The sequence below is a fragment of the Phyllosticta citribraziliensis genome, assembly GCF_038025025.1.
Source record: "Phyllosticta citribraziliensis strain CPC 17464 chromosome Unknown J3D65scaffold_2, whole genome shotgun sequence".
NCBI lineage: Eukaryota > Fungi > Ascomycota > Dothideomycetes > Botryosphaeriales > Phyllostictaceae > Phyllosticta > Phyllosticta citribraziliensis.
The window spans coordinates 1,405,009-1,422,124 of NW_027117339.1; the positions used below are offsets into that span (position 1 = coordinate 1,405,009).

Sequence of the window (17,116 nt, forward strand, 5' to 3'; positions counted from 1 at the left end):
TATTCTCCTTCGTATCCCGTTCACTAATTGTAGCCATTCGCCTTTGCGTGTCATTTGCTGATGGTACATTGTCATCACAGCCTCGACTTCACCTTCCTGGTCAGGTTCCTACAAAGCATGGTCAGCACACGTCACGACAGCCTGGGGGTTTCTCAATCGACTTACTGAATACCACTCACCTCTCGCGAGCGAAGGACTTGGCCGGCTCCGGCTTGTTGTCGAGAATCTTTTCAATCTCCTCCTGAACTTCGGGGGTGAGCTTGTCTAGAAGCTTCAAAGCACCAACATTCTCGATGATCTGCTGAGGCTTGGATGCTCCAAGAATGACGGTGCTAACGTTCTTGTTCTTGGCGCACCACGCGAGAGCCAGCTGGCTGACCGAACCACCGAGCCTATCGGCGACGGCGGTGAGCTTCCTGACCTTTTCAATCTTGGCCTGGCCCTCGGGCGACTTGAGCTCCTTGACGGTGTTTTCAAAGAAAGCCTTGTTCTGGGCAAAGCGAGAGTCCTCGGGGACACCATCGTTGTACTTGCCGGTCAAGAGACCCGAGGCGAGAGGACTCCAGATGGTGGTTCCGTACTGGAACTGCTCGAAAACGGGCGCGTACTCGACCTCGAAGCGCTCGCGGTGGAAGGCGTTGTATTGCGGCTGCTCGACGACTGGGGCGATCAGGTTGTACTTTTCGGCAATCAAAGTCGCCTCAGTGATCTGAGTGGCGCTCCATTCCGAGGTACCCCAGTAGTAAGCCAGGTTCAGGTTGCGGATGACTTGGGTGAAGCCCTCGACAATCTCCTTCATGGGAGTGCTAACAAGACGTCAGTGGCGAAGGTCAAAGTGGGTCTGAACAACGTACCCAACATCAGGACGGTGGGCAAAGACAATGTCGACGTAAGGCGTCTGGAGACGCTCCAAGCAGCTCTTGAGACCTTCAACGACGTGCTTGCGAGATAGACCACGGGTGTTCGGCTCCTTCCTGCCGGTGCCGAAGAAGACCTTGCACAAAAGTTAGAGCAGGGTTTGGGGAGGATGCGGGACAGAATATACATACCTTGGTGGACAGGACGTACTCGTCCCTCGGCCAGTCGAGCTCCTTGAAAGCGTTGCCCATCTCAATCTCACACTGGCCGTTGGAGTAGACCTCTGCGGTATCAAAAAAGTTGATGCCGTGGTCCCAAGCGGTTTGCATGCAGTCCTTGACGATGTTGCCCTTCTGGGTGCCACCGTAGGTGACTGCGAGCTGTCAGCATCCCAATTGATTGCAGGCAGGCGTGGCGACTTACGCCATCCTCCAAGGCTCAGAACAGAGACCTTGAGACCAGTAGGTCCCAGGTACTTGAAGGTCATGTCCTTGGGGTCGAAAGCGGAGCGGACTGCCATTGTTGCTGCTGTTCTGGATAGAGTGGGATTGAAGAGTGAGGGGATATGGGAGGAAAGAAGGAAAGGGCGCTGCAGAAGACGGGACATGAGTGGGAAAAAGAGCGTACCCGTAGCGTGTTAGGGCGCGGAGGCCACAGCAGCCGTGACGTGCTCGTCAAGCCGGTTGACGGAGGTAAAGCTATCTCCGACTTGTATTGCCAGAGACCCCGCACCCTTTGCCTCGCCTTACTCTAGTGGCAATCCCTCGGTTCTCGTGGTGCCAGTTACCATCATGTCGTCGTTGTCTCTCTTCAACAAAACATCCCCCCGAGATCCCAGGCTCTGTCGCCATGGCATTGTGCATGCTCTCGCTGTACTCAGGTCAGGAGAGGGGAGCTTATTGGAGCTTGGGCCACTCAGGTGGTCCGCCCTCGCTCTTCGGCCCGTTATCGAACAAGGGACCTTGAAGTCCAGGGCAGGTCCCTCCCGCGTCTGCTGCAACTACCTGCAACACCATCACCTTGATGTCTCGTGCTAATGTTAGTGACGTATCCTGTTCACCATGAACTCGAGCTTGAGCTCGACAGCGCGAAAGATTACACAACCTTGACAGGCCCGTATTTTCTGCCGGAAGCATCTGTCCCGTTTCTTTCCCTTCTCGTATTCCACATGGCCGCAAAATGCACTTTTCCGTCTCCATCGGGCTTCTCCGAAACGAAGATAAAACCAGCCAACTCAAGTTTAAAGCTGTAAGTAGACTTGCCGTGTTAAATCGAAGGTAGTAGCATACCACTAGTAAAGGGAGCATAGTAATACATATTCCTCTAGTATCTACATTGTTGTAAAGGAGTACCAGTCAACCGCCATGGACCTTGCCCTCAGGTTTATCACGAACATTAATGGTGAACGCAGGTGTGGTGAAGACTTCAATTTTTTAAAGATTTATTGTTTATCAACGCGCATGGAAGACGAAATGAAACCTCAGGTATCCATTCACTTTCTGTCGGCAACACCACAGTACGTGTCGAAAGAAATGAGACTCCCTGGCAATATGAGTGTACCTAGGGAGCATTCATTTACTGCTGTAGCTGCGCTTAAGGAGAATTCATGTACTCCTACGTCGAGCTTGGGAAGGAAGCAGTCGTTCATTGCTGTTGGCTCACGAATTGGCTCCAGAACTTTGGAATTCCGACAAGAGAGCCCGCAAAGCTGCAGTATTCCGTTCCTGAGCAGCAATCGACGCCGCAAGCGCTGCCTGCAAAGACTGTGTGCGGTCTGAAACACACTCTCTCTGCGTCTCCGTCGATTTCGACCCCGACGTCTCTTTGGAAGAGTTGTCTTTGACGCCAATTCCAGCAGCGGCAGCAGGACGAAGTGACACCACTGGAGCTTTTTGCTTGCCATTATCGATCGACTGCGTAGAGGGACAAAAGACGCTCGACTGCAACGACTTCATCTCCGCCGTATCATCGTCCAGCTCATTGGCAGAGCTCCGGGCCTGGCGGTCTTTTGTTGATTCCAGCATTTTTATCGCGACCGGCACGAAGAAGATGAGCAGCCCAATCGAGGCCGTCACAATGTACAAGATCATGACGCGCATGGCATCGGCTTGACTGGCAAAATTGTCGAGATTTCGAGACCACGAACTTCCGACGTAGATGCCCAGGCCGGCCAAGAAGAAGATCACAGAATAGTAGAGCAGCATGGCCGGGACGTTGATGATGAAGACTGCGCTGAGAGATGCCCTCCGCGGTCCCTCGAGCAGAGTCTGGTTATAGGGCGATCGAGAGCGAACCCGACTCATCCGGTTGCGAAGCCTCGTGCGCCTGTCCAATCCGGCCTCGGAGTCAGAGACTGGCCCATCGTCAGCCGGTTGGCTCAGCCATAGCCTTAGATCTTGTGGCCCAAATAGACTGTTGAGCCTCTGTTGCAGGAGACACGAATGTACCACAGTCAGAGCTCCTGTGACGAGCGCGACCGTAAAAGCGCCTATGGCTGTCCAGTGAGTCTCGTCCAATGACCCCAGGCTATAGCCTGTCATGGCGACTTGCGCAAGGATGGCGCCCGCAACGGCGAGCATAGCAAAGTCTTCGGCAAAAGACTTCTTGACATTCGCAACTTCGTCGTCGGTGGCGTCGATGACGTGCTCCTTAATCCTCCGCAGAATGCCAGACGCGCTGGGAAGCATGACGATGAGGAAACAGCTTTTGACGAAGCCATACTTTTCCTTTTCTCTCAAGTCTCGGAAGGTCTGTCGGATGCCGGCGAACGTCACCACCTTGACAAGTTTGTTGAGAGTGGGTACGTCTTGAAATGAGTGCTTGATGTCGTTGACCAGCAAAGAAGGCCACTTTCCTTTCCTGGGGGAATCCATGGGGAAGATGAGATCAAGGACCCTTCGAAAATGCGTTCTTCGTCGACAGACAGGCTGGTCAAACATGCCGCCCTGGGACAATGTATTTAAGCACCCATACCCCCAGCGGAGTCCCAGGTATCAAAACAAGGCTGGACCCCAAAGACACCACAGTCTTGAAGCCAACACCCCCAAAAACGAGCTCCTCGTGGCTTAGGAGACCATCGATTCTTCAAAAGCAGAGGCCATTGGACAACAGATATCGTGGCTTGGATTACACGCATAAGATTGATCAAGAGTGCAAGCTGACGTGCAGATTTGCGCTTCCTCAACCAACCAAACGTCGGGACGATGGGGCCATATCCAGAAGCCACCGCCGACGAGGGCTTTGCGGAATTCGTCTTGTTATTCAGTTTGGGGGTGGCGTGCGCGGAGCATTCGAGTCCGCGGGCTTGATGCGGACATGCGAAGCATGAGAGCCCCCAAATAGAGCGAGGCGACGGTGCATCAGGCTGTCTGGCTGCTCATTGGGGAAGTGGTTGCTGCGTGCCAGCGCAACGTTTTGCATCGGACCTGCGTCTTTCGGCTATCTCATAACATACGCTGATTAAGGGAAAAAATTGCCTATCACGCTTAGTTTGGGACTGGACCAAAAATCAATTGAATTCGCTTGAATATGAAAAACCAAGTCGCTGTTTGCGTGCTATGTGTGCACTTCTTTTCAGTCTCACCTTCTGACTTTTGACGTCTTGGGGATGTGATCCGCGCATTTTTGGTGGCAATGGACTCGCCCAACTCACTATCAGGAGCAAGCCTCCACCTCTGCCATCACCTGCAAGCACTCACGGAATCAGATCTTCCTGCCAAGATCACCCTTACGGTTCTGCCACGCTTCGCCACGCAGCTGCTTGGCATAGCTGCTCTGCTCGCTGTAAGTCGGCAGGCCGACATGTTTGTTGATGAAGTCCAAAACGGCCGTGTGCCACAAGAGGCTGTTTTCCGGCTTGAGTACCTGCAAGTTTTCCATTAGTACACGTAAACATATGACGTGTTCTTTGAAGTAGCCATAGGCCATCGAAAGGAATGCAAGCTTGCCACCCAACCATTGCGGCAGAGGGATGATTGTAAGGACGGCAGACTTACCCAGTGATTCTCATTTGGGAAGCTCAAAAACTCGCTCTCAACGCCGCGCTCCTGGAGCACGTTGAAGGCGGCAAGGCCTTCTGCAATTGTCAAGCGATAATCGAGCTCGTTGTGGATGATGAGGTGCGGCGTGCTCCAGTTGCCAGTGTGCGCCGACGGATCCCACTTCTGCCAAGAAGAGGGATTTTTCCAGTACGGGCCCTCTATAAATGTGCAGACATGTCATTAGCTTTGATGCAGGGAATTTAGGAGGGGGATTACGGGATTAATCTCACCAAGATCATGGAATGGAAACCAAACCTCTTCCGAGGCAAGTTGGCTGACCATGCTGAAGACGCCATCATGGGTAATGAGCGCCTTGAACTTGCGTCCAAGCTCATGGCCTTGAATCCAGTTGGTCATGTAGCCTGCGAAATCGAAAGTCAGCAAGACTTGAAGGGTTTGACAGTCACTAGTCCTGCTCACCTCCGTAAGAAGCACCAAGCTCAACGGCATTGGATGTATCAACGTAGTCGAGGTTCGCTTCGATGTATTCGAAGCCCTTGACAATGTCCACGTATGGAAGACCTCCCCACTCTCCTTGAATGGCGTCGGTGAGCGCTTGTCCATAACCTGTGGAGCCTGTGGGATTGGGAGCTATGACAACGTAGCCCTGTTCAGCAAAGACGGCCGGGTTCCATCTCGTGCTCCAACTGTCCTCCCAAGCGCCCTGCGGCCCTCCATGAATAAGGTACGCCAGAGGATACTTCTGACCCGCTGAAAAGTTGGATGGCTTGACCACCCAGGCGTGGATCTGTTCAGCAGCACCAGGGTACCAAATTTCGGAAACTTGGTCACGAGAGAGGCCAAAGGCGGCGCCGTTCTTTGAATTCGACGAAATAACGTCGGCGTTTCCACTGGCGGAGTCATAGTAGAAGTAGATACTGTTGTCGACAAGGGAGCTGCCGGAAATGAAGACGTCACCGTTTGAAAGTGGGTAGGCGGAAGAAATCGCGCCGTCGTAAAACACCTTCTTGGGCAGGCTGGTGGAATTTCCAAAGGCAGAGGAAGCTGCGAGCGTGAAAAGAGCCACACGACCATGCTCTTCGGCGGTCAGGTAAAGCTTCTTGCCATCATGACTCCAGAATACTGAAGAAGGGCTGCGGTCCCAGGCACCTTTCCGGTCTGCAGTCGCAAGTGCATTGACGGTCGAGTTGGGCTCCGCAACGTTCGTGAGCACAAAGAGCTGAAGCTTGTCGGATTCGTATTGCTCATTCTGACGACGAAGAAAAGCTAGCTGTTTTCCATCGGGCGAGAAGACTGGAGAAGTAGCTTGTCCATTGAACCCGGACGTCTGGATCTGAATGGGCGATGGAGGAGTTGACGCGGTGAAGTCCGACAAGGGAACAAAATACGGGTTGATTTTTGTGTAGACTGCAGGCTGAAGCACCGGGTCTTTCGACACGAAAGCGATTCCACTGCTGCTGACATCAAAGTTGTCCGTTGAGCCGAACTGCGGGACTGGGCTTTCAAGGTTGGTGCCTTTCAGGAGGTTCGCCACTGAGGACAATTTGTAGTGAGATCCGCCCTTCTTCAAGTTTCCGTAGAAAATGGTTTGTCGCTGCTGGGTTATATAAGAATCCCAGTGTCGGACGAAAATGGCACCGTAGAGTCTTCCCGTGGTTTGCGAAGAAGTGACCTTTTCTGAGTTGTAGATGCTGCCATCTGGGTTTGAGTTGCCGGTGACTGTGAATGCATACGAGCCATTCGCAAGGGACGCAACCTTGACTCCGCTTACAGAGCCATCTATGTTCCCAGCCGTATAGTTGCTAGCGTTTGTTAGCGTCCAATCCTTTTGACCAGATGTCGGTGAAAGGGGGCCGGCTCTTCTTCTCTCTGGGGCAGATGGTCACTCGATCTTTGACCACCGTCGTCGAAAATGGTCCGTCTCTGCTTGCTCTGAATTCTGGCACATGGCCAATTGTGACACAGAGCGAAATACCGTTTCCTCTGTTAACGAGTTCCACATGACAGCGAAAGTCCGCGGACCCCGGTAGACTCCGCGGCAATTTTGGTGTCGAAGTGCAAACTGAAATGACAAGTACCTACCTAGTAGAGAAGCTGTCATGAGGCCCTACAAGCACGTCCGTCGTTCCATTCGATCCCGGGGCCAGGATGAGAACGTCGCCATTCTCGAGCCAAGTAGGGTCAGAAGCATCAGCATTGTCGGTGACGAGAGTGGACTTCTTGGAAGCAACATCCAGGACACGAATTTCCGAAGACTGCGAGTGATCTTGAAAGTCGTAGGTAGAGACGGAATAGAGAACCTTTGAGCCGTCTGCGTTGGGAATGCCGTCGCCTCGTCGAGGAGCGCTGAGGAGCGCCTCGGGAGTGAACTTTTGAGCCTTGATTGTCATGGTAAAGGCGAGGAAGAAGAAGAGCAGCGAGTGGAGAAAAGAAGGATGTGAGGAGCGGGAAGAAGGTACTGTTGCCGCCATTGGTGGTTTCAAGTCAGCCCACGTGCTGCTGCTGACGATGGATGGCTAGGAAGAATCAAGCAGGACAAAGAGCGACAACAATCCCATGAACCAAGACCGTGGATGAAGCGTAGAAATAACAGAGACAACGCCTGTCTGCGCTGCATGAAGCAGCACGCCATGTCCGCTTCATCGTGCCAAGATCTAACCATTCGAACGTTTGGGGCAACTGATGTGCACGGCGGAACGGCCAGATCCATTGAGCGGCCGATTGAGTGACTGTGGGAGCACAGAGATGCAATGAGAAGGGGCCCTTACCTGCAGTACCTACTCACTGTGCGGGGGCGACTTGCTCGTTAGGGCAGCTCTATCTGGCCACGCCGACTCGGCTAGTTCAGGCGGCCGAGATCAATCAGCGTTGGACCGTAGACGGTGTTGATAAAAAGCGAGATGGCGAAATACAACGGTGGGTTTTGATGCTGAGGGCCGGGATGCACGAGTACACTGATGGCCGGAAAGGGCAGGTCCAAAAGACGCCGTCCCCGCCCGCTTTGCCCGAGGGAGCGTTCCGCCGCGCCGCTGCGTCGTGCTTCCGACCCTTGTCTCCAGCCACCTTCTCGTCGACTGTCCACTGGCAGGGCAACGAGAAAGACAACTTCATTAGGAACGGGCAGGTCTCAGGTCGAATCACTCCGATTGGTTTGCGGTCAGACTAGCTCACATTACTAGCCATCACGGGATTCGTAAGTCGTTAGCAAAGTCATCGAATGAAGACTGTCTCCGGCCGCTGGTCTGATGCACCGGCAAGCGCTCCTGTTCGGCTGCCTTTCTCCGTATCACAGACCACGCCCTCTTTGTCATCTCCACAAGTTGTGCCTGACGACAGATAGGACAAAGCCGGTTTGTCAAGCAAATGTGATTTGGAAAAGCTCAAAGTCGAGTCGGTCCCCTCATCAAAATATTTGCGCCAATTGGTTACTGGCCTTGCACGAATTCCACGATTCTCGGCAGGAATCCAGACGATGAGAGAGCTGCCGATTAACAGAGCAGGATTTCCTCTGGAGAAGCTCCTGGTTATCTGACGATGGTGTCAATTGAAATAAAACTGACAATCGTACACGCCATTGCCATGCTCCTGACGCCTGCCCGGGTATCAAAACAAAAAATATTGGACCTGTGGGAATTACTCGACAAAGTCACCATCCTCGGGCAGCTCCGCAATGACGTCTTGCACGATCTTGATCAACTCATCGATGTCCGGTCTTTCAGAGGGCTCGACGCGCAGACATTTCCGCACAACTTCCTTAACAGGTTCGCTGATGCTGCCCTCCTGCGGCGCCGCGGGTTGCGACGCAGGTTGTTTCCCGTGCTTCTGCGCTGAACCTTCGTCTGGGAAGCGCCAGTCGCCGCCGAGCACGCAAAGGCTGAGACTACCTCCAGTCTCTTCGGACCGCGCCTCGAAAGGCGACTTGCCAACTAGACAAGCGTACAGCGTACAGCCCAATGACCAGATATCCACCTGAGTATCAATTACTGTATCGGTCTTAACGTCGAATAGCTCCGGCGCGCGGTAAGGCATCGTGCTGTGTTCCGCTGCCGTGTCTTGGACTTGCAGCGCGAGCGAGCGTGACGTAATCGGGATGGGGGATGGCGCGAGAGAGCCAAGGTCCATGAGAATTGGAGTCTTGCCGTCGTCGCCGATCATGATGTTGCCTGTAATTCTGTTAGTCGACAACTCGCGATGTCTCGAGCAACTTTCTGACCTGGTTTGATATCCCTATGCGCATACGCCCTCAGCTCGCCTGGACCGACGCCTTCCTGCGCAGCGGTGACCTCATCATCCATCAAGGGCTCTGCTTCGTCGTCCTCGCTGTCTTGGCTCCGGTTCTTTCCCTTGCCAGCCCGCGCGCCTACTTCTTCGTCCGCCGCTGCGGCTTCTTGTCTAACCCGCTTCGCGTTGCCTTGCGATGCGGCACCTCCAGGTCCTCCCTTGACTTTGTATTGGTGCATGGCTTTCAATGCTTTGCAAATTCCCAAGAGTAGGACCATGAGCCTGCGCTCAGGGAAACGAGTGTGGTTGACCAGGTTGGCATTGATCAAGTCCTGCAGGTTGCCTCTCCTGTAATATGGGAGCAGGATGTACACGGTTTTGGCGCCGGGGTCAGATCTGTCAGAAGCGATGCTGTGGTCGATGCAGTGAATGATGTTGGGGTGCGGCGCGAATAGGCTGTAGGCCTCGACTTCCTTGAGGGCTTGTGAGACCGACTCCTGGCCGAAGGGACACCTAATCTTCTTCAAGGCGTAGAGATTCGAGCCCGATTTGTCTTGGACGAGGTAGACGTAGGAAAAGCCGCCCTAGATTGAAGAAATCAATTAGCCGTCCCGCAGGTCTCTTCATCCAAGCTGATCCTAGGGGCCGCTTACCTCTCCTAGCAGGCGCAGGATCTTGAAGCTCCGGCTATTGATTTTGAGCTGCGGCGACCCTGGGAAACATGACATGCAGTTTGTCAAGGAGTAGACCAAGTCGAAAAGGTAAGAAGCGAGTGAAGACATGCTGAATCGCGATGTGGCGCCTCCCGGGTAGGTAGACTCTCCAGAGGAAGGAAGACTGGCGGGGAATTCGGGATGGTAACCACTACGGTGAACTCGCGATAGCTCCAGTTTGGCGGTTGTAACGGGTATTCAAAAGAGAGGAGTCTGGAATATCCTGGGGTTGTAGAATAGTAAGCTGGTGGTGTTTACGTGGAAAGTTGGGGCTTTGGTGCTGCGGCAGCGACTTACGTTGGTCGGCAGCTCGGCAAAGATGCCTCAGTCCTCAGGCAACATAATGATTCACGCCTCAAATGCTAGGGCGGTCTCCTGGCTTCTCCACACTATCTTGATCAAGGATCAGGTGGCTTTGTTTGCCTACCCTTCTAAATGCTTGTCCCTGAGCTAATGCCAAACAACCTTATCCATATCGTCAATTGAAAAGTCGATTGAATGCGAATCAGTCTCGTATTCGCATCCAAGACATGAACCATGCAAGGCACAACCACCAAACCATCAGAAAATGCGTCGAAAATGAGAGCTATGGCTTCTTCGCGACCGCGCGAAGTCTGACGTATCCAATCCACCAGCTTCCATCCTCCTCTCTCCGACAGCTAGATCTGAGCACTTCCACAACCCACTTCACCACTTCGGCTCTCTTCAGCTCATTCACCTTCTCCAGAAGTTGAGCTCCGAAAAGCCTCACCCATCCATCCAGCCCTCCCTCGTCATCACCCGTGAGCTTCGTCGGTCTGTACTCCAACTCGACCTTTTCTACGTTGAATCCCACGTCCTCAAGCGTCGTCGCCATCCATTTCTCCGAAGGGAAGAACCAGGGGTCGGCCGCTCTCACCTCATCAAGCGGGATGCCGTGTATGACGAGCGCCGCAATGATGGTTGATCGGACTTCGGCCACGTTTCCTGCTCCTCCCATTTCGAAGACGAGGGCGCCGCCGGGCTTCAGTGCATTGAAAGCATCTACAAACACGTCCCGGCGGGTCTCCGGGTTCCGCAGGATCCAGTGGTAGGCAGCGTTTGAGAATACCTTGTCCCAGCTGCCATTGAGGACATCTGGGGCTTCTTTTGACAATTTGGTGCAATCGGCAACTCGGAAGGCGAGATTCGGGTGCTTGGAGTGAGCGTAGTCGGCCTGAGCAGAGCTGATCATGGATGGGGAGGCGTCAAGACCGACAACACGGCCAAGTTGTGCGGCAGCGGCAATTTGAGCAGTAAGAGGTCCGTCTCCACATCCTATGTCGAGAACGGTATCGGTGGGTTGAGCATCAAGGTAAGACACCACAGTACTGGTGAGTTTTGGGACAAAGGACGCCGAAGTGTTGTAGGCCTAGTGTTGAATGAGAACATTGAAACTTTGGATCAAAAGTAGAACATGGTGCAAGAAGAAGAGACAAATGCGTGATAACTCAGCTCGTGTCTCTGATGGTTGGTAAGATAAACACAGAAATAGACGTGACTACCTTCGAAGTCCAATGGTCCTTGTTGGTAGTCTGGGTTGGAGGCATTTTTCTGGGAGCTTAGCTTTGAGGTACAAAGTTGCATCAAGTCAGTATTTAAGGACGGGTTCCCCAATCGGGAATGCCGACATCGGCCGTCAGACTGACCCGCTATCCATTAGCATCTGCATAAGTGGCGAGAATGGCGGATGATACTGGGAATTGCCCTCCGAGCTCGGCGGCCGTCATCACAACAGATCGGCAATTTTCTGTCGAGTTGGAGGAATCTCACCATGCTGTCAGGTCATGATGTCCAGAAATACAGAGTAACTAGGGAAAGAAAGTTGGAGGAATGCCGGAGAATTCATTGTAAAGTCAAGACAGAGGTTGACCTCACCAGATCGCCAAACAATCGTCAATAGCGACATCAACAGGAGATGTCGCTGAAATGCACAATCAATAGAGCCAAACCCCGGCCATGCTAGATTCGTTCTCGCATGCCTCAAAATGATACCACATACGCCGATGCTATGCATACCCAAAATCAAGTCAACCGAGAGTGAAAAGTATGAATCACACTCCGTACCACCTCATCCAGCCCTTTTCTGCGGCACGCGCGGCCTCCCTCTCCATCTCGACCTGCTTTTCTATCCGGGCAATAGCGAAATCGACTTGCTTCTTGGATTCCTCAATAGGAGTGTCGCAACCTCGGAGGCCGATGAACTTGCCAAGTTTACGGCGCTTGATGGCGAGGCGATCCTCAGGGCTGAGCGCCGGATCGGCGAGGAACTCGACATCCCAGTGCATGGGGCAGGGGTAGAGCTCAGTCCACTGGTTGGCTGTCGTTTGATGGTAGTAGGCGGCAATATTGTCCAGCTGCTCCTCGTTCAAAAGCCAAAAGTGCAACAGGCTCTTCGGGAAGTCCGGGTGCGGTGGACCACATGGCATGGGATAGAGAGGGCACAGCCTAAGCTTGAGCTTGTCGACCTTCTGCACAAAGTCGGGAGAGCTCCGGGCTGTCGAGTTGGACATGATGTTGCTAGGGAGCTGGGCTTGGTCGCTTCTGTGTGTCGCATCCATGTTTATTGAGCTTTCCAATGACAGTGTCCGTTGGTTGAAAAATATTACGGGCTGGCCGTGTGTCGAAATGTTTGTGTGGTAGTCTCAAGGTCTCGGAAACTGGAAATGAAGAGGGACTCGCTGAAAAGCAGCTACGACCAGCGTAGAAAAAGTAAGGTGGTCGAAAGAAGGAGCTGGGTTAGAAGAGTGAGTCGAGGATGGGAAAGGGCTGGATGCGATTCCAATATATGCTCTACCGCTTCTTTGTGAACCGAGCTCTTTCAGCAATGTGCTAGATTTAGCATCACGGGGAAAGAATAGAAAGAAACAACAAAGGAGGGAGCCCGAGGACAATCCTGGGCATTCTTATTCTTTGGTCTTTGAGCGGCAAACAAAGACAGTTCTCAACGTCGAAGTTGCAAGACACGCGCGCGGACTTGGCAGTCGCAAGCTGGGTGCTTTGTTGGTGTCAGCCTTGTTTCATTGTGGACTCCATCATAGGTTCCGCAGTAATAGGGTATGGCACAGCGCGTAGATTGCCAATGATAGAACAGGAAGACATGAGGTCAAGGCAACGGGAGCGGTGAACAGCCACTTCGAGGCCCAAGCACCTGCATCCCATCCCCAAGCGACCGAAGCAAATATCAGTTATGCAGTCCGCGCGGTTTTGTCTCCTCGAAGAGTAAGGCGTCTTGGTCGCGGCCCTGAGCTGTTGTGATGCCTGGGAATTGTCAATCAAAGTCGGGCATGGTTGGTGTGGACGAGCAGAGTAGAGGCGCCGATTCTCCAACGAAACTTGTTGGACTCCCGCTTGGATCTCGAAGCGCGAGAGACGATGTTCGGGATTTGCGTTGGGACTGGTGTGTACGTTGGAGTTCAAGGTTCTGCCAGCTGTTGGTGTCAGGGTTGCCTTTGCGAGGTCCCGTCGAGTGGGAGTGGCCCTGGTCACCCCCTTAGTCAGCGGTGTCCCCGAACTAATATCGCGGCACGCCCGCTGACGCGCGACGCGTCCGACCCGCGACAGAGCTTAAAATCCCCCAGTGCTCGTTGGCTTCGCCTCAACCACCACCTTACTCGAACCCAACCCACCAAGCGTCCTTGCTTTCGTCTTTCCTCTCTCCTGATACCCAATTCCCGCGTGTAATACCTCACCTGCAAAGAGTAAGGCTCCATCGCCCCATAGCGCCCGCCGACACGGACTAACTTGTCGCAGTGTTGGAGGCCAAGCTTTCGCAGCCTATGCTGCTAAAGAAGGTCTGTACCGCTCTTACAGCCATTCTGACTGCTGCTAATCCAGCCAAAGATTGTCGATGCGATCAAGAACCTCGTACAAGACTGCAACTTTGACTGCAATGAGTCGGGTATGGCGCTGCAAGCCATGGACAACTCTCACGTCGCGCTTGTGTCCATGGTGCTCAAGACGGAGCTGTTCAACCGGTGGCGTTGTGACAGGAACCTTGCCCTGGGAATCAACCTTACGTCGCTGAACAAGGTCCTCAAGTCGTTGCAAAGCGACGACCTGCTTTCCATCACCGCTGAAGACACCCCCGATGTCATCAGCTTCGCGTTCGAGAGCACGGAGAGCGACAGGTTCAGCCAGTATGACCTCAAGCTCATGGACATCGACCAAGAGCACCTTGGAATTCCCGAGACAGATTACGCCGCGGTCGTCAAGATGCCTTCGAGCGAGTTCCAAAGGATCACAAAGGATTTGATGCAACTCTCCGAGTCAGGTATGATACAACGGCAAGCACGCTGTGGCGGTGGCTGACGGACAACAGTCGCGATCGAGTGCACGAAAGAGGGCATCAAGTTCTCTTGCCAGGGCGAGATTGGCTCTGGTTCCATCACGTTGAGGCAGCACAAGGAGGTTGAGAACCCGGACAACAGCGTGGAAATCACCCTTTCGGAACCCGTCTCCCTCACATTCTCCCTCAAGTACCTCTCCAACTTCACCGCTGCCACCGGCCTGTCCTCAACCGTCAAGCTTTCTCTTTCCAACGAGGTGCCGCTGATGGTGGAGTACCCTCTCGTCGACCCGAACGCGACTGAGAGCAACAGCCACCTGAAGTTCTACTTGGCTCCCAAGGTACGTTTGCGAAATATACCATGGATGCACATGCTCACCATTTTGCAGATTGGCGACGAGGAGTAGACGAAGCGCACCCGACAGCTTACGAACGACCAACGATTACTTCTCCTTGTAGGAATACAACCAAAAGGTACATGATGCGGACGCAGACTGGTGAGGGCAGGTTTTAGAGACATCGTGACATGGGGGGGCTGTATTGCGATTCTGGGTGGTTTTGATGCGGAAAAATCGGCGCGATTCCAAGGCACGCCCGGTTCATCGACCGCGGGGTTGATGTCCAGGCACACGGCCCCACACGTCACCGCGCCGCGGCCTCGCTCGCAGATAAGGTAGAAGAAATTCCATCTCTGCGACATTCACACTTTCCACACCGTTTTCCTCCTCCGTGCAATCATGGCCGACGAGCATTCAATACCAGAAACCCGAGTTCTCGCCATAGCGAGCCATGTAGGTGCCTCTGCAGAGTCATCGGACCACGACTGATCGCGCGACAGGTTGCTCATGGGTGAGTCAATACCACTGCACAGCGCTTCGACTCTAAAGGCATGCAGCTATGTTGGAAACACGATGGCAACATTCATCATGCAAGCACTCGGGTGCGAGGTATCGGCAATCAATACGGTGCATTACAGTCAGACCTGATCCATATCCTGCTCGGTGTAAACCACAACTTACCGTTGCGCGCACACTAGGCAATCACACGGCATACAAACAAGTCAAGGGACGCAAGACGACAGCGGACGAGATTCTCGAATTGTACGACGGCCTGAAGCAATCCTATCTGAACAACTTCGACGTCCTGCTTTCCGGATACATGCCCAGTGCGGAAGCTGTGCAAGCGGTAGGCAAGATTGGCAGAGACTTGAGGTTCAACGCGTCAGGCAGGCCGGGATCCTTCTTCTGGGGTGGGTAGGCGTCTCCCAAGATGCAGCCCGAATACCAGATGGGGAGAAGGGACTGATCTCTTTTAGCGCTTGACCCCGTCATGGGCGACCAAGGCCGTTGCTATGTACCGGAGAACGAGATTCCAGAGTACAAGGCCCTGCTGCGTGAAGCGGACCTGATTTTGCCCAACCAATTCGAGGCCGAGTAAGTTGGTTCATGATCCTCGAGTTTCCGCCTTCCTTTTTCCCGTTTGGAATCGCGTCACTAAATTGTTTTCAAGACTCCTCTCCTCTACCAAAATCAAGAACATTCCCACTCTCGCTACTGCAATCGAAACATTGCACCGCACCTATCAGATACCTCATATCATCATAACCAGCCTCCGTCTTTCTCCGGTCGACGGCACCATAACTCCTGACGCCGAGACAAATCCTACGCACCTGACCATCATCGGAAGCACCGCTCGAACAGACCACTCTCCTCGCCTCTTTCGCGTCGATGTACCCGCCCTCCCTCTCTTCTTCTCTGGCACTGGCGACATGTTTGCTGCCCTCACCGTGGCTCGCCTGAGAGAAGCCAGCGCCCGCGCGAACCTCCTAAACACAGCTTCATGGCGGAGCCCTGACGAAGTAGGCGCGGGAGACTTGCCGCTCGCGCAAGCTGTCGAGCGTGTCTTGGAGAGCATGCAGGCAGTTTTGAAGAAAACTATGCGTGCATACGAGAAGGAGATGGAGACGCTTGAGGCAGAAGATGACAGAGCTGGTTTGAGCGCCAACAGCGAAGGGGAGCGGGATCGCGAGGTCAAGAGACATTTGCGGCGGATGAGGGCAAGCGAAGTGAGGGTTGTGAGGAATGTAGGGGATTTGCTGCTGCGGGAAACAGAGGATGAGAGGGAGAAGTTTACCGCAACAGAGGTGGTGGTTGACGCCAGCCAATCGTCGACTCCACTTTGACATTTCACCAGGCACAAGAAGCAAGACCAGTGGAGTCACTGACATAGACAAGATGAATTAAAGACTTCGAGTTCCGGGCGATCCCCCTGTTGAAGACAGCGCGCCGGCCTCGCGAGCGGAAGGAAATGTATCTACCTGGAAGGTTCACGGCCTCGTGCCCTTTCGCTTGATCATTACATCGCTTCCGAAACTTCGAATCTCTCCACATATGGTATCTCCGCATGTAATTCTATGACAGGGTTGCAAAAGCCTGCGGTTTCATGGACAACGACTGTTTCGCCCACTGGATCGAGCATCAGCAGAGACCAACCGCTTCTGAAACCCACTATAAATTCACAATCACTGCGCTGCCGAGTAGAATTCCACAGTTTCTTCGTCTGGTTGTGGAGCTAGCTGAAGGTGGTCGGTTACTACCATGCCGACCGTGGCTCGAGGTGTCAGTCTCTTTAGCAATCACTGGCCAAGCATACTGGAAACATACAGAGAGGAACATTGGGACCTCAAGAGCTAATGGAAAATGCTGGCTGGGCTCGGCTCTCACAATTTCCAGAAAGTTTGGCAGCAAGAAACACAGATTGATGAGGTGGCACGCCACGGTCACAACCTCTTGGCCCGATGTCGCCGTAGAAAAGTTGGCATCTGGACTGCACTGTGCAGTGGCGGTGCAGTATCCCTCCAGTCCTCGTAACTCGTGCTGAAGTCCAGTCAGATGCAACCGAAGGGGCGCTCTTGTAGGATCTCCTCCTTGAAACGGCCGACCTGGTGCCCACAAGACAGCATTGTCTGTTGCTTGTCGCGCCGATCGGCTTGTCGTAACAGAGCCTGCGGTGTCGTG

At 53.5% G+C, this 17,116-nt stretch overlaps 8 protein-coding genes across 8 annotated transcripts; 2 read left to right on the top strand and 6 right to left on the bottom strand.

Moving 5' to 3' along the window:
• Positions 1-175: 175 nt before the first annotated feature.
• Positions 176-1,378, bottom strand: J3D65DRAFT_547058 (NADP-dependent oxidoreductase domain-containing protein; the record flags this gene model as incomplete). Its single annotated transcript, XM_066796846.1, has 4 exons — positions 176-806; positions 855-994; positions 1,050-1,231; positions 1,282-1,378. The coding sequence occupies 4 exons, from the start codon at positions 1,376-1,378 to the stop codon at positions 176-178; spliced, it is 1,050 nt and encodes a 349-aa protein (XP_066658724.1).
• Positions 1,379-2,158: 780 nt separating this feature from the next.
• J3D65DRAFT_613775 (uncharacterized protein) lies at positions 2,159-3,823 on the bottom strand. Its single transcript, XM_066799147.1, has one exon. The coding sequence runs from the start codon at positions 3,795-3,797 to the stop codon at positions 2,517-2,519; it is 1,281 nt and encodes a 426-aa protein (XP_066658725.1). The 5' UTR covers positions 3,798-3,823; the 3' UTR covers positions 2,159-2,516.
• A 737-nt stretch (positions 3,824-4,560) lies between these two features.
• On the bottom strand, positions 4,561-7,249 carry J3D65DRAFT_600183 (dipeptidyl-peptidase-like protein V precursor; the record flags this gene model as incomplete). The annotated part of the gene is made up of 6 exons (XM_066797954.1): positions 4,561-4,722; positions 4,854-5,056; positions 5,129-5,260; positions 5,319-6,661; positions 6,693-6,842; positions 6,942-7,249. The coding sequence occupies 6 exons, from the start codon at positions 7,247-7,249 to the stop codon at positions 4,561-4,563; spliced, it is 2,298 nt and encodes a 765-aa protein (XP_066658726.1).
• Positions 7,250-8,231: 982 nt separating this feature from the next.
• Positions 8,232-10,091, bottom strand: J3D65DRAFT_215434 (serine/threonine protein kinase-like protein). The gene is made up of 3 exons (XM_066794535.1): positions 9,734-10,091; positions 9,073-9,664; positions 8,232-9,022 (listed from the first exon to the last, which is right to left on the bottom strand). Exons 1-3 carry the CDS (start codon positions 9,860-9,862, stop codon positions 8,493-8,495), a joined length of 1,251 nt encoding a protein of 416 aa, XP_066658727.1. The 5' UTR covers positions 9,863-10,091; the 3' UTR covers positions 8,232-8,492.
• On the bottom strand, positions 10,061-11,490 carry J3D65DRAFT_613783 (methyltransferase). The gene is made up of 2 exons (XM_066799148.1): positions 11,317-11,490; positions 10,061-11,183 (listed from the first exon to the last, which is right to left on the bottom strand). The coding sequence occupies exons 1-2, from the start codon at positions 11,359-11,361 to the stop codon at positions 10,380-10,382; spliced, it is 849 nt and encodes a 282-aa protein (XP_066658728.1). The 5' UTR covers positions 11,362-11,490; the 3' UTR covers positions 10,061-10,379.
• A 375-nt stretch (positions 11,491-11,865) lies between these two features.
• Positions 11,866-12,324, bottom strand: J3D65DRAFT_664817 (uncharacterized protein; the record flags this gene model as incomplete). Its single annotated transcript, XM_066802776.1, has 1 exon — positions 11,866-12,324. The coding sequence occupies one exon, from the start codon at positions 12,322-12,324 to the stop codon at positions 11,866-11,868; it is 459 nt and encodes a 152-aa protein (XP_066658729.1).
• Positions 12,325-13,342: 1,018 nt separating this feature from the next.
• J3D65DRAFT_613788 (proliferating cell nuclear antigen, C-terminal domain-containing protein) lies at positions 13,343-14,758 on the top strand. Its single transcript, XM_066799149.1, has 5 exons — positions 13,343-13,512; positions 13,565-13,605; positions 13,655-14,084; positions 14,133-14,440; positions 14,489-14,758. Coding segments are annotated over exons 1-5 (798 nt in total). The 5' UTR covers positions 13,343-13,511; the 3' UTR covers positions 14,507-14,758.
• On the top strand, positions 14,672-16,540 carry J3D65DRAFT_215697 (Ribokinase-like protein). The gene is made up of 6 exons (XM_066794536.1): positions 14,672-14,890; positions 14,938-14,948; positions 14,995-15,074; positions 15,136-15,348; positions 15,415-15,532; positions 15,609-16,540. The coding sequence occupies exons 1-6, from the start codon at positions 14,837-14,839 to the stop codon at positions 16,279-16,281; spliced, it is 1,149 nt and encodes a 382-aa protein (XP_066658731.1). The 5' UTR covers positions 14,672-14,836; the 3' UTR covers positions 16,282-16,540.
• The last annotated feature ends 576 nt before the right edge of the window (positions 16,541-17,116 follow it).